Source organism: Vidua chalybeata, chromosome 2 (assembly GCF_026979565.1).
Source record: "Vidua chalybeata isolate OUT-0048 chromosome 2, bVidCha1 merged haplotype, whole genome shotgun sequence".
NCBI classification, from domain to species: Eukaryota; Metazoa; Chordata; class Aves; order Passeriformes; family Viduidae; genus Vidua; species Vidua chalybeata.
Genome location: NC_071531.1, coordinates 93,812,636 through 93,827,153, shown reverse-complemented (window position 1 = coordinate 93,827,153; position 14,518 = coordinate 93,812,636). Strand labels below are relative to the sequence as shown.

At 41.1% G+C, this 14,518-nt stretch overlaps 1 protein-coding gene across 2 annotated transcripts in view; it reads left to right on the top strand.

Annotated features, from left to right (window-relative positions):
- The window catches only part of STARD13 (StAR related lipid transfer domain containing 13), a 288,376-nt gene that overhangs the window by 252,206 nt on the left and 21,652 nt on the right, over nt 1-14,518 (top strand). For both annotated transcript variants that reach the window (XM_053934317.1, XM_053934316.1), the window contains 3 exons: nt 427-508; nt 7,363-7,426; nt 12,265-13,643. In XM_053934317.1, coding sequence (XP_053790292.1) covers nt 427-508; nt 7,363-7,426; nt 12,265-13,643 — 1,525 coding nt within the window. The remainder of the gene's footprint in view (nt 1-426; nt 509-7,362; nt 7,427-12,264; nt 13,644-14,518) is intronic.

Genomic DNA, 14,518 nt, shown 5'->3' with positions numbered 1-14,518 from the left:
AAAAGCACAGAATATTTCTGGGGCTTTGGCAAAGTCTATCTAGCAAATAACTCATTAAATCACTGTAATGAGAAGGGAAAACCTTGTTGCTCATGTAAAGTAAGTGTGGTGGTAATTCCCTGATCTCATCCGTTTGTGCAAGGTGCTAAAATGAACAGCTAATAGTTGAGTATTTTTTTAAACCAAAATGAAATCATTTTGCTGTCACTCTAATGCAGTGAACATTCAGCTGTACCTTTAACAGGGAAAAAAAAGCCAATATGGTGTCAGAAAGAGTCACAAATACAGCTGGAAGGGAACCAGAACCGAGTGAAATTGGTCATACTAGATTTTAGTGAGCAAGCACATGCAAAGCAATTTAAATGTAGACAAAATATTTTCATTTCATTTGAGTAGCAAACAGCCATCTTGTGTCTCCTTTTACAGACTCCCAGTTTCCCATTGACATTGCTGCAGTAAAGAAAGATCATGATTTTCTTGACAAGGACCTTGTAGAACCTCTTTGCAGGTAAATAACACTCCAAGTTTCTTTTCTGATAATTTAAAAGCATGAGATCATTTTTAACTGTTGTCATAGTAGCAGTTGAGGTGTGTGCTTGTCAAGGTGCATTAAATGATGAGCTCTATAATGCCACCATTCTGAGTTAATTTCTCTTACAGGAGATGCTGCAGTAGGAGACCCACTACACTCACAGAAAGCATCGCATAATTTGAGAAGACCCAAATCCAATTGATTTGAAACAGATGCTTTTTAAGAACTAGCAGTAGTGCAAGTAAACCCTGAATAAATGAGAGTCACATTTGAGTTGCACATTAATAACTCTTACATCTAAGTCCAGCAAAAAAGATGAAACTTCATTGCAGAGAATTCAGCAAGCCCTTTTCTCTGGCAGCAGGCATGGTTTTCATGCTGCTGTGATTGCCTTGGTACTCTCATTTGGCACCAGTAACAGAAGTGGGACTAGACCCAGTACTACAGACCCCCCAGCAGTACAGATGCTACAACTGATCCATGCTTTGCCCCTCCCAGCGGTCCTGTGTTTGCTGTTTATCTTGCTTTTTATACTCTGTGATGAATATACTGTACTGCATTGCTCAAGTCTTGTCCCCCAGGACTCAAGACACAGCAATTCTGTGGCAGTTTTGCAAAATCACATTGCAGAGACATTGTTCCCCTCTTCTTTCCCCTCTGCTCAGCTCAAGCTGGGTTCTGCTCCTCTCCTCTTCAAGTCAGGACAAAGGAGCATCTAACCCTTAACCAAGCAGACTTCATTACATGTTATGGAAACTTTCACAACACCAACATCAAGATAATTGGACAAGACTCTATTTCCCCTTCTGCAACTGCAGCTAAAGTCAGCAGAGATGGCTTTAGGAGATGCTGTTCCACATCATACTGTACATTGTAAGGATTACTGAGTTTGTGGTGGAGGAATGCAGAGAAGGTTTCTGAGAATCACCAAAAATAGGGCTGGAAGAGACTTCATCTAGTCCACCTCTGAATCCCAGGCTATGCCCCTCAAATCCAGGTAGTTTCTGGGCATAGCTGTCAGAATGCTTTTCCAAAATTCCGCTGCTGCAAGCGAGACCTGTTGCTTCTCATGCTGTCTGTTATGGCTATGGGGAACAGAACATTCTCTTTCTGTGTGTAATAGCCTTTGTGTCTGAAGGTAAATCAGTAGGAAAGACTTGGATTCTCCAGTGATCTCTCTCACAGATGCCTGAGAACAGAATTAACTGCAGACTTGATCCACTGCTGCTCTGTGCTGCTTGCTGAGAGAGACTGCTGTGTGGGAGATACCTTCTTCCCATACATAAGTACATCCCCCTGCTTCAGTCTGGCATGATGGAAGACATACTTTGCTGCAGTTTGGGAACTGGAAAGTGATAGAGATAAGAGATTGAGATCTCTTCCCCTCTGCCCTTTACCACAAAATTGAAGGACCATTAAAAATGCAAGAATTATGTCTGTTCCTGCCCCTTTCTTGTGAGAGAAAACAGTGAGATACAGTCATTTCATAGCTCTGTGATGATCCCTAATCATTCTTCTCTGGAGTAATTGGCAATGGTGTTGCAACAGTCATGGTCACCAGGCATCCAACACCTACACAGCTAAAAAGGGGAACAGCTCATCTCTTGCTCCTCCAGCCTTTCTGTAGACTCACAGAAACACCTACAGTTATACTATGTTGATATATTTATGAGGATCATTTTACAAGCTGAGAAGCTAGAGACTTGGTTGCAGTGGGGTTTTTTTCTCTTTTATTAAAATACAAGGGTTTGGAAAATTAACTAGCAGCTAGATAGATGCACTTAAGGGAAAAAAAATGCTTTACATTAGCCTAAATCAAAGGACAATGATAAGACCTATAGAAAAAAACATAGACACAGATATTTCCACACTTTAAAGATAAATGAGTTTATGACTCTGTAACAACTTCTTCTGTAATTATTGTATTCAGAAGACACCTGTTTACTTGAATTTTTGTTGGAAGCTTTTAAACAGCTTAGATCTTAAAAATTAATAGCTCCTCATAATATTAGAAATACAAGTATTATGTACAGGTTATGTTTTCAGATTGAAGACATTTAATTGGATGTAACTCAGCAGCTTCAAACCCTTCAGTGAAAGCAAGCTGTAAAAAGCTATTGTACCAAATGCCAAGATTCAGATTCATCAGAAACAGTGAACAGTGTCAGCTGCTGACCCCAGTTCCAGCTTTGTTACTCTATGAGCTATCAAACCAGCATCTTCCAAGTTTTCCAGTGCAATGGAAATCCTCACAGCTCAGCTGACCACTGTGGCCAGTTCTCTGCCCGTCCTTTGCTCTGCAATGGTGTTACTGCAAGGTGCAAGCCAATGTACCACATGAGAGCTGCAGGCTGTGATGCACTTTGAGGAAAGAGAAAGTTAAAAAAGGCTGGTTATTATTTCTGTGTGCAGATTCCCAGGTTGGCAGTCAAGCTTCCATTCTTCTAACATTCAAAGCTGCCCTTAAAGCTATGCGTGACCAAGCCATCACACTGACTAATAGTGCATTCAGCACATAGTGCTGAACAAAATGGGCTTCTCATTTCTTTTTGGAAGATAATTTTAAAGCTGAAATGCCAGCATGGATAATCAGTTTGAGCAGTTTTAGCTCTGAATAGTAATAGCATAAACACTGAAATTCTCTGCTCTTGTGGGTTGAAATCAGACTCTCAATCTCATTTTATAATCAGTTTTCTTACGGCATTGAAGTATACCAGACAACGTGAGGCACAAATGAGGAGGAACCTTTTTTTAAGGCAGCTGATAGTATTTTAGTCAGAAAGTCTAAGACTCCCTGTTGTAAAAGATTTCAGTGACCTTTTTTGAGATATTCTAACATCCCTGCTGTTTACAATATAATTTGAAAATTTGGCAGAGTAAAAACCAAATTTGAGGCCTTTGGGTTAGAGGCATATCTATCAAGAGATTCCACTCAGATTTTATTAAGTAATGAACAATAGAGAATTGCCAGGCAATCTGCAGGCAAACGCTGTCATCCTGCCAAAACAATAATTGAGCATGAAAATTTTATAGCTGTGTCACTTCCAAAATAGCAGCAACCAACTCTGCTCTGGGAACTCTTGTGGCTGCTGTGATAAGAGGGTGAGAAGGAGAAGCCAAGCCACGTTGTACTTTTTGTATTCACATAAATACAGTGACTAAGAACATGAAGAACAAGTATATAACAGTCTGATACACAGTTCCCTAAACCAAGCTCTTAAAATTTGAGCTATGCCAAGCAGTCAGCAGCCTTTTATTCCATAGCTGTTGTCTCTTAGACAGCTTGTAAACGAAGTGAAAGTTGCTGTATGGGATGGGACATCCTCCCACCAGAGTTCTGAAATGATGGGTGTGCAGCCAGTACCATCTGCTGAGTTATCTTGCTCTAGGTGCTGTTGGGGAATAGGCCTGACTCTCCCCATGCAGGACAGAAAGCCCTGCTCTGGAGGCAGTAGAATGGCTCCCACTGACTTCCAGAAGAGATTACTCATCTCATGTGAGCCTGGAGCCTACAAGGTGACTCCCTCAGTGGCAGCCATGAGAAAAAGGTGACTGGAAAACAGTATATTCTCTTCATGCACAAAACTGGTGGAGCAGGGACATGGCAGTGCCAGCCTTGCACACCAGCCCTAATGGTGCTGGGAGGACTCTTATTCCGTGTTAAGACCTCAGCAAAGCCCAGCATCAAGAGCTTCATATCCTCTTCCCAAAGCTGACAGCACCAGAAGAAGCCAGGCATGGACACGTGTACGTAGCACCTAAACTTGGTTAGGAATAGCAGTAAAAGAAAGAAATAGTGTTGTGGTTCCCTCAGAGAGGCATTTACAGAACCACATAGCATGTTTTCCTGGTAAAAATCCATAAGAGAGGGCATTTGCTGATCTGCTGCTGCAGGAGACACTGTACTGTCCATGCTTGTCTTCCCCATGATGCCTCTCCTTCATGGCTGCATTCCAAAACACCTGCTTGAAAGCAGCTGCAGAACAGGTCCAGGGAACCACCTGGAACTCAAACTCACTTCAGAGCTGTCTCCCTATCACTTGGATTGTTCCCTCTTACTTGGATTGCTCTTAAAGCAGGACAATAGGTCCCCCATAAGGTTTTCCAGCTGGCCTGAGCCTGCATAGCTACAAGCTTGTATTTATTTGTAAACACTGCTCAGTGCTGTAAAGGATGCAAAAGTTAAAGATTTCCTGCTTTTGAAGAACTTCTTTCTTAAGAGTTAACAATTACAGCACTGGGGTTGGGATTCAGAGCCCTAAGGACTTGTGTCTATGGCCATCTTAAATCTCCTCAGATAGCCCAGACTTCTCCATGTGCTGTCTGGAGGTACCTGCAGCAGCTAAAAGCCAAGCTTGATACTCCAGGGGATCTCAAATAGTACCAGAAATATCTGTTTGGGCACCTGAATATCTCTGCTGGCTTTTTAAGAATTACTTCAAAGTCTTAAACCACCTTTGATGCTCTGGAGAAGAAATAAAATTAACATCACTGAAACACCTGCTGAAGTACATGTTTTGCAGTCTTTCCTTGAACAATGCAGAAATTTCCAGATAGACTTTCAAATGCATCCTAGATTATTTGGGTTTTATATAGCCACCTCTCTTGTGTTTATTTAATGTACTTTTCCCTGCCTTTTCTCAAGTCCAGACTTTGTGTTTTGTTAACATTACAAACAGGCATTCTTTTCCCGTGTTTTTTAAGCAGTCGCATAAAAGTGCAGTGCTCCTCTCACTTCAACTGGGACATTGGTGACAACCTTTGTAGCAGAAACTTCTGGGTTTTTTTCTTTTCGAAAGACTTCCTGAGGAGTTGACTGTCAGTCATCTGACGACTTTAAACTGATGAGAAAAGCTTTCTGCCACCACTGGCACATCAACATGACGAAAAACGCTGAAACAGACTGACACTGATTTGAGCTGTTAGTACCAGACAAACTCACAAATATGATCATTAGTTGTGTAATTTCACTGGCAAATCTTTCCATAGCCCTGGAAAAGCCCCAGAAAAACATAATGATGATTTGCAGAGGGGTGAATTTAAAACCTGGGGTTTAACTCCCTGGCCCCCAGTAAAAAGTAGTTTTTGTTTTAGTGGAGCAAGTGTGGAAATGTAGCTAGACTTTTCCCTTCAGCACAGGCCAGCTGACAAAGAGGTGCAGGGAGCTGTCCCCAGAGATAGAAAGCTAGGCTGGAGTCCTTTGAAAATGTGCCTCTGCGTACTTGGAATTGATACCAATATACACATTTAAACATTTTGTGCTCAAATGAAGCACTGAACATTATTCAGCCTCAGGGCCCCAAGAAAATGCCACTTTGGGTTGAGAAATTCTGTGTTTGGGCAAAAGAGGAGTTTTGCAATAATAGATGTAATCCCAGAAGAAGATCTGTGGGCAGGAGGCTGCAGATATAGCTGCACAGCCACAAACCCTGGAATTTATTTCAACATTGCTATCATGCATTCAGGGTGTGCTTGTGCATACATTATACCCAAATTAATACCACGAGCACAGGACTTTTCTGATGCGGCATAACAGATTTATTGGCTTGACTTAGGGAGGAATATTTGATCTACAAATAAGTGGGTGATTTTTTTTTTTTTTTTTTTTAAGGAAGTTCCACATTTGGTGGGTCGGTTCTTTGTTAGTGGTGGCAATCTGAAAGGTATGCTAATATTAGAAGTTCTGCAGAGGAATATGTTAATGCCATCATCTTCTTATGTTATGTGAGAGATTATATTATTGATCTGATACTTTTTTCATGTGTCCTTGTAACTTATCACATGCATTTCAAATGTTAAATTCTGGAAATTGGAAGCCTTTCCTTGCAAGCCAAAAGCAACAGAGACAAGTGTTGCTATAAAGACATAGGAGATGCAAGCAGCCAAAAGTGGAGTGCTGTGGGCATGTGGCTCTCTCACTCTGCCTCCCTTTATTTTGAAATTCAGTCCTAGATATGGAAAATTTTCAAAGTCGAACATATTTAACTTTAAGCCTCTGCTTTTAGAAGCTGGACAGTTTCATGTATCAGGATCTTTAATTATAAATAAAACCAAATCAATTATCATTATCAAAGGAGGTTCTATATTGAAACAGCATGTTTACTTGTCCTCTGGCTGTCCTTGCACATGGGCACACACATACACACACACACACACACAGATTGTCCTTTTAACTCGCTGTCATCACAGGATAGCCTTGGGTTTAAGGAGCAGAAGCCTTACAGAGACTCTGGTAACATCAGTATGAACATGGTCAAAAACAGCTAAAATTATTTATTTTAAAATGTTAGATTTGTTACATGTTGGGTGTGTTAACCTGTGTGTAAGATTCACAGATAGGAGAAAAGAAACTATTGGCTTTGGAGAAACTATAAGTAGCAGCTAGAGGTTCTTTATGTCAACTTTTTTGAAGACATGCCGATTTCCAGAAGTGAGGAACTGCAACTGGTTTTTCATTTGGTCTTTCACTAGTACTTTGAAATCCCCATTTTAGACCAATTATGTTACAGTCCTGCATAAGGCAACTCTCCTCCCTCTCTTGTCATTTCCCCAGCTATCACAGGTGTTTGTTTATAATTTTTCCTGTGCTAAGTATAAAAATGTCTATAAATTAAAAAGAATCTATCAAACCTGGCTGTCAAGTAAAGTGAAACTAAGGGTTCTTTTTCATACAGGGGTCATATAGCTGGAATAGATGACCAGTATCTTTCTGAAGCTGTTATATGTGGTTGGCACCCTACAGTAAGATAAGAGAACATGTTTTGAACTTGCAAAAAATCATGCCCTTTAGTCAGAGGCTGCTAATCTTTTGAATTTGCTTTGTCCTGTAGACGACTGAACACACTGAACAAGTGCGCCTCAATGAAACTCGATGTGAACTTCCAAAGAAAAAAGGTAAGGGAACTTCATTAAATATACCCTGGCTTTTGTGAAAAGACCACCCCAATTTAGCCTTTAATTCAATAATGCTCTTAAAAGTGAGTTGAGTTTATTTTACTTTAAACATGCATGTCAGCATTATCTGGATGCATGATAATGTGAATTGCTGAATCTTGAAATTATAAATAGAATAGAAACTGTGAGTAAATTCTAGGTGTGTTAGAAGGGCTCACACAGTACTTAAACTCTACATGTGTTCAATTAAGATTAGTGGGTGAAAAGACAGTAAAGCTTCATTAGACTGGCTTGTTTGTCAATGCCATAAGAGTACACAGTGGAAAATTCTGCTCAGAAAAAATGGAAGCTGCTCAGATGAAAACAACAGCTTTTCTTTGTTTCTTATACTGACTTCTTCCCAGTTAAGAATATGAAAATAAACTCTGTCATCCTTACAAGCTCCTGTGTAACATGGGAATTATCTGAGCGTAAAGGGTTTCAGTGAGGGCTGCAGAAACAGCTTGTTGATTTTGAGAGTTTTGTAACATGTCCAGCATTAACTGTTGAATGTTTGGTTTTCTGGTCATAAATTCTCCAAAGTCCTTGAATGTTATACAGTGGTAGTTGTCAGCTCTGAGAAATCTTGGTTCCTGTTTTTCCTTCCTAGAGTGTTTTTCTAGTGCTTTTTAAAAACTGACTCCAAGAGCTGAGTTTTTGATGTCTTTGCAAATTCAGTCTCATCATACTCTATTCAGTGTTTGAGGGAACTTGAACAGAGAATGGTTTTAATGTCCAGATATCCTGCTTTGGCACATGTCTCCTTGTTCCTGTGTACTCACCTCTTTAGCTTCTATTTTGTCCATTCCCTGGAGCTACAGGGATTTCTCTTCACTGCATATGGGGTTGTTTTTTTTTTTTCTTTCTTGGGTTTTATGTTGTGTTAAAAAGGGAGGATTTTTTTTTTGTTATGTTGGCTTTTCATAATTTTTTTGCTGCCACTCCTCTCTGTTCTGAATGGATTGAAGTCCTTAGACTTCAATCTGCTCTCCTTGCAGATGACCACTAATTTGTGGCGGAAGAGACATGGCCCTACTTGGTACTCTTTCAAGGGGACAGAAGCTAGTTGGGTCCATACCTGCACAAGGCCACAGAGAAGCTGAGCACAGAAAAATGTAGACAAAGAGGAGTTGGAGGAGATTTTAGTCCACAGATACAGAGCAACTGAAAGTAGAAGGGAATGTGAGAGAAGAGGAGGGAGAGCCTGCTGACAGGAGGAAATGTAAACGCAAGTGTAAAAGCCAGAAACTGGGTCTGAAATTGATCACCGAACTAAATCCATCTTTTGCTGTAGATACTGCCTTTCCTAGTAGTCTCTATGGTGATCTGAACAATGAAATGCAAAATCAGCCTGCTTTGGAGCTTCAGCATAACAGGTATGCACAGGACTAGCACAGCTGCTTGAGTGATTCACAAAAATATGGCCAAGCAAGCTGCCAGGCAAGGTTCCTGTGAAAGACAGCTCAGCATCAGCGTTCCCTACTGCCCACTCCCCACCCAGACCATTCCCACTGTGGGCTGATGTCTTCCCTTGGCTTCATCAAAATGCAAACAGAAATCCTTATGTATGTGTTGCAAATATGTCCGTAAGCGATTTGGACAGACAGAGATTAGCCTTTGGATTAACTGCCTTCTGCAGCTGTCGATTTATGAGAATTCCTGCCCCCAGCTGGAAAAATGTGGCAGAATTCCACTGCAAATAAATCCACTATTTGCCTTTTGTTAGCATGCCTCTGTATTTCAGGCAAGTACACCCTCAGTCAAAAAGCTGTACTATTTTAAATCAGCTGTGACAAATCTGTGAATCAAAACCTCTTTCTCTTTGGCAAATGTTACCAGTCACTCCTCAAGAAACTTGCCCCTTCTCATCTTCCCAAACATAATGGTATTAACTGGACTTTTGAATATGCTCCAAAGCTGTGCACTTGATTTCACCCCAGGTCAGTAGAAATATACAGTCACTGCTCCAAAATGTCTGCTCTGCCTTGTCAGATGAATCATTGCTTTCAGACCTTCTCTTGATCCGCTGTCCCCCTAGCTGGTGACACATGGGTGGCCTAAGTGCTCTCAACATTTTTTTTTGGACAGTTTAATTTGTCAGGACACTCAGATATCTGACAAGAACAGTGGGTCATTCAGGATGTTCGTGGCTTCCAGAATTTCTATTGATTTCATCAAAAGAAAAGCACAATATGTCATAGGACTCACAGTGCAGATGAATTTGTAGTGAGGCACTATAGCAGTATCTCGGTATCCAGATATTTCATTTCATATTTGCCTGATTTTGCTTCTGATGAAACACAAGCATGTTTCTTTATCAATTAAAAAGAACCCAAAACTTACCCTTTATTTAACTGAGCTGCAAATTTTGACACTGAAAAGCCTCTGTATTTTCTAAGTGATTCTTGGGCAGAATGTAATCCTGTCTTTGCTGTGGTTAGAGGTAAAACTTGTTTACTACCAATATCCATTTCTGTTCATCTCTGCTTTGTCAAAAAAAAAAAAAAAAAAAAGGCAAAAAAAAACAAAACTCAAACAAACAAACAAACAAACAAAATAAAAGCACAAAAAAACCCCACAAAATAAAAACCCCACAAACTTTTGATTTAAAGTATATTTGCCACTGAATTTATTTTTTTTCCATCTTCTGCTCTGTGCTCTCTTCTTGGTGTTTTTTGCAATGTCTCTACCACTTTGGCTACTTTAATCGATTCCAGCTTGTAGAAAATACAGGCTAAATCCTGTCAGCTCATACAGTAATGTCAGTGCAGCTACAGGGATTTGTGTCAGCCAAGAATCTTCCTTAAGGTCCCTTTAGCATATTGCAATGTAGAACAAATTTTAAAAATATGTTTATCCTGCTGGCTGGTGCCACCAACGCTTCAGCAGTGGTATGCTTTGTAGATATAATTACCACTGCTAAAATTTAAAAGTACGTACCCTTGTGGTTTTTAAAATATCCACCTTGTGGCACTACTAAGACCACAATAAATGGATTTTTAAGTTCCTGAGGCTATGCAGTCCTTTGGTCCATATATGCATACAGCAAGCTGAGGTAAAACAAAGGTAGAACTGTCTGAAATGCCATTTCTTCCCTGCAGACAAAATGGCCAAAGCAACATTATTAGCCTTTTCTAGCCCCTTCCCTCATATTTCATTAGGTGCCCAATTTTTCTCTTTAACAAGCCACAGAATGAGGATCTCCATTCATTCTTATAAACTCATGGGAGCACTGCACACCTCAATGTTAACAAAAGAAAGAGGAATGCCTAAACCCAAAATTTCACAGCTATATTTTATTTTATGGTTTGGACATGATCTAAAACATCTGGCTGACTTGAAGTGATAAACTACCAAAAGTTTATGGCATCAGTGAGATCTGGCACGCTACTGATCCCAATCTCCAGCTTTTGAGGTTTCACATTATTTAAGGTTTTGGATGCTCTTGTAAAATTTGGTTTACATTTTTCAATTAGACAGGCCAGCAAAGATCTAGTCAGAGATTGGAGATAACTTTACCATTGAAACTTCATATAAAAAAACTTCTAATAATAGACTTTTAAAATGAGAATTTTTCCAGTCCCAAAATAGTCTTTCTGGTTTAGCACCTCATTTTAGTCTGACAGCCTGTCATATTTTACTGCCTTCATACTGCTTCCAAGAATGTGAAGAGCTGTTTGGATGTCATGTAGGTGAAGTTAGTTTGTTCTGCTTTAAAACAAATGCACAAGAATAATACAGTACAAGTCCAGTTCAAAGTCAGGAAAAGGGTACTCATTAGCAACTGTGGCTTCATGCTGAAGATGTATCTTTTTTGTTTGAGCAAACAGATGAGAAAAATGTCATAGGGTGAGGTTTTTTATCTAACTTTTTTTTCAAGGCACACGTTCTCTTCATTGCAGAGTAGTTCCTAAACATAAGCACAGCTCTGCACGCCTGAGGCTGAGGGATGAGACCAGGAAGGGCTGTGGGGTGCTGCTGCCTCGGGAGAAGCCAGAGACAGTGGGGCAGGCTGCAGGTCATCAAGTTTGGGGTGCCTCTACTGATGACAGCAGTGAAGACAGTGGTTGCCCACTGTAGGAAAGCCTACCTCAGCTGCAGATGCTGCCCCATGCCAGCCTGAGCCTAGCTGCTCCTCCTGCCCACATCCCCATGGCTGCCTTCTCTGCTCTCCTTTGCCTGCACTCAGACACACCCTAAGCAATACTGCCAAATATTTGTTTTTATTGTTATTTTAAGCATTATGATTATTTATCTGTTGTTATATTCCTAAAACATAAATCCTGTTAGATGTATCTGGCCTATGAAGTTTATAGATGTTTATTCAGTTCTCACTGCAAACCTACGTGCAGCACCAGATATTTGCTGTCTTGGATTTTTAAATAGCTCACATTGCTGTAGTACCCAGCTATTTCCCTGTCTTTATCATGTGTATCTTAACACCATCCCTGCAAATCAGGATTCCTTTGCTTTGGCCTTTCAAAACTTTTTTTTTCCTAAACAGTCACTGTGAGCATCAGCCCTACACAATTCAGTGCACAGGCAGTCCATGGAAGCCAAGAGGTATCAGTGGGACTCCTAGTATGGAGCAGGCTTTTATTCCTTTCTTGTTAAGATGTTTGCAGTCTTTACAATTAAATGAAAGAGGGTATTATGAAAGGACTGATGACCAGTCTTCCATAAACTTGGCTCAGAGAGACTTTGTTGCCTTTTGCTCACCTGGAGCAGCCCAATCACATTAATTCAAATATCAAGTTCAAGCACACAATTTTAACATGTGCCACTTGCTTTTTTTCCAGAGTGAAGATTCAGATGAAGAAGATCTCTGTGCTATCAGTAATAAATGGACTTTCCAAAGAACCAGCAAACGATGGTCTCGGGTGGACGACATTGACACTCTGCTTCACCGATCTGACAGACATGGCTCTTCTGGGGACATTAAAATGAAAAATACGACAAGCAGTGAGAGCGTCCTTACAGATCTGAGTGAACCTGAGCTCTCATCAATTCACAGCGAGAGCAGTGGGGGCAGTGACAACAGGAGCCAATCTGGCACCTCCGGTGCTGCCAGGGAGGCCTGTGACTGCTCTGCCCATCATGATGTGGAAAGCACCCTGCTGCAGGACTCCGCTGCAATAAACACCGCCCCGTCCCCCAAGGACAGCCTGAAGAATGAAAATCCAACACGAGCCAGAGCAAAAACCTTTCTAAAACGCATGGAGACGCTAAAAGCAAAAGCTGTGCATGGAAAACTAAAAGGCTCGGGAAGAACAGGTCCTTTAGAGATCAGTGGACCAGTTCTCCAGTATGAGCCAAAATCCTTGAAAGACATGCACTGTGTGCAGATAGTCAATGGCGATCTCCAAAATTTGGGGCAAGATTCAGTCAAAAGAGGGCTTCCCTTTTCTGCCAAATCCAGCAGTGACAGCAGTCAGTCTGAAAACAGCAGCAGTGGGGTGAGCACGCCGTGTTTGAAGGAACGCAAGTGCCATGAAGCAAACAAGAGAGGTGGGATGTACCTGGAGGACCTGGATGTTCTGGCAGGAACGGCCTTACGGCAAGTGGTGGACCAAAACCGCAAAAATGAATTTCATTCCCAGGAGAACTTGGTTGTGCACATTCCCAAGGATCACAAACCAGGGACCTTCCCAAAGGCACTTTCTATTGAAAGCCTCTCACCTACAGATAACAGTAACAGTGTAAACTGGAGGACAGGCAGCATCTCTTTGGGAAAGCAGAACTGCTCTACTCCAAAGGAATCTGGACTGATGGCTTGCTGTCCTAAAGAGAGCAGAATTAGTATTTATGACAATGTGCCAGGTTCCCACTTGTATGCTAGTACTGGGGACCTCCTGGACATAGAGAAAGATGTCCTTTTCCCTCAGTTAGATGACATTTTGCAACATGTCAATGGACTGCAGGAGGTGGTAGATTGCTGGTCAAAGAAGGTGTTGCCAGGTCTGCCAGTTGGTGACATGTCAGTCAGGGAATCTCCATCATTACCTTTCCAGTCACCTACACAGATCACTCTCGATTTTGAAGGAAACTCTGTGTCTGATGGCCGGACCACCCCGAGCGACATGGACAGAGATGGAACATCCCTGAATGAATCCGAAGCCACTGGTGTTAGGGACAGGAGGGACTCTGGGGTGGGAGCATCGCTCACAAGGCCAAGCAGGTAAGTAGCAAATTATTGTATACAAATCCACAGACCGTGAAATACAATATAATTAAGCAGAGGTTCTCAGCCTGGGAGTCAGAAGGCACAGGGTACCATTACAGTAGTGTTCATCCTGTATGGAGATGGGGATTTCCCAAGGAAAGGTGGGATTTTGAGGGAAGGGACATCCTGCTGGGAGATTCTTACAAGGAATCAATGCAGAATTGGATTAATAGAGCAAACTAAGGCATTTTTTATCCCTTGATCCATTGATTACATAGCAGGACCCTGTATATATTGTAGTATATATTTTTAATTTGTCTTCTAAGTTATGCACCCAGGTCTTTATGAATCTGTAGCTTTATGCACTTTTTTAATGCACTGATCTGCTTTAAAAATGTGCCCCTTTGTGCTCAAAGAGAACTTCTCTATCCTGCCCCAGCCCCTTACATGGGTGGGATGAAATTATGATGAATGATTGACTTCTTAATAAAGTGAAAAGTGGAATTTTGTTGATAGTTTACAGACCTGTTTTAAGTCAGAGTGATGAGCTCCTGTTAAGCCAAGTACCAATGGTCCTGGGCAAGAGATTTTGTGGTCTAAACTGTTGTATGTAGGGTAGCTTTGTAAGTGCAAAAGCAGGGAGAACATACCTAGTATTTTCTGATACTGGTATTTCTGATAATACTGGTATTTTCTGATCTGCTGTCAGACTTGTCACACCCTCATAGAGGACTCTGCCATGCCATGGTTTGCTGCTGCCTGTGCTTGCTCACCACCACCACAAAAGTGAAAGTGGACTGGAGAGAGCTATTGAGTAAATGAGCAGTGCCAATTTTTTTAGAATTTGAGTCAGAACTTATACTTAGTGAAACATGAAAATAAAATTAGGG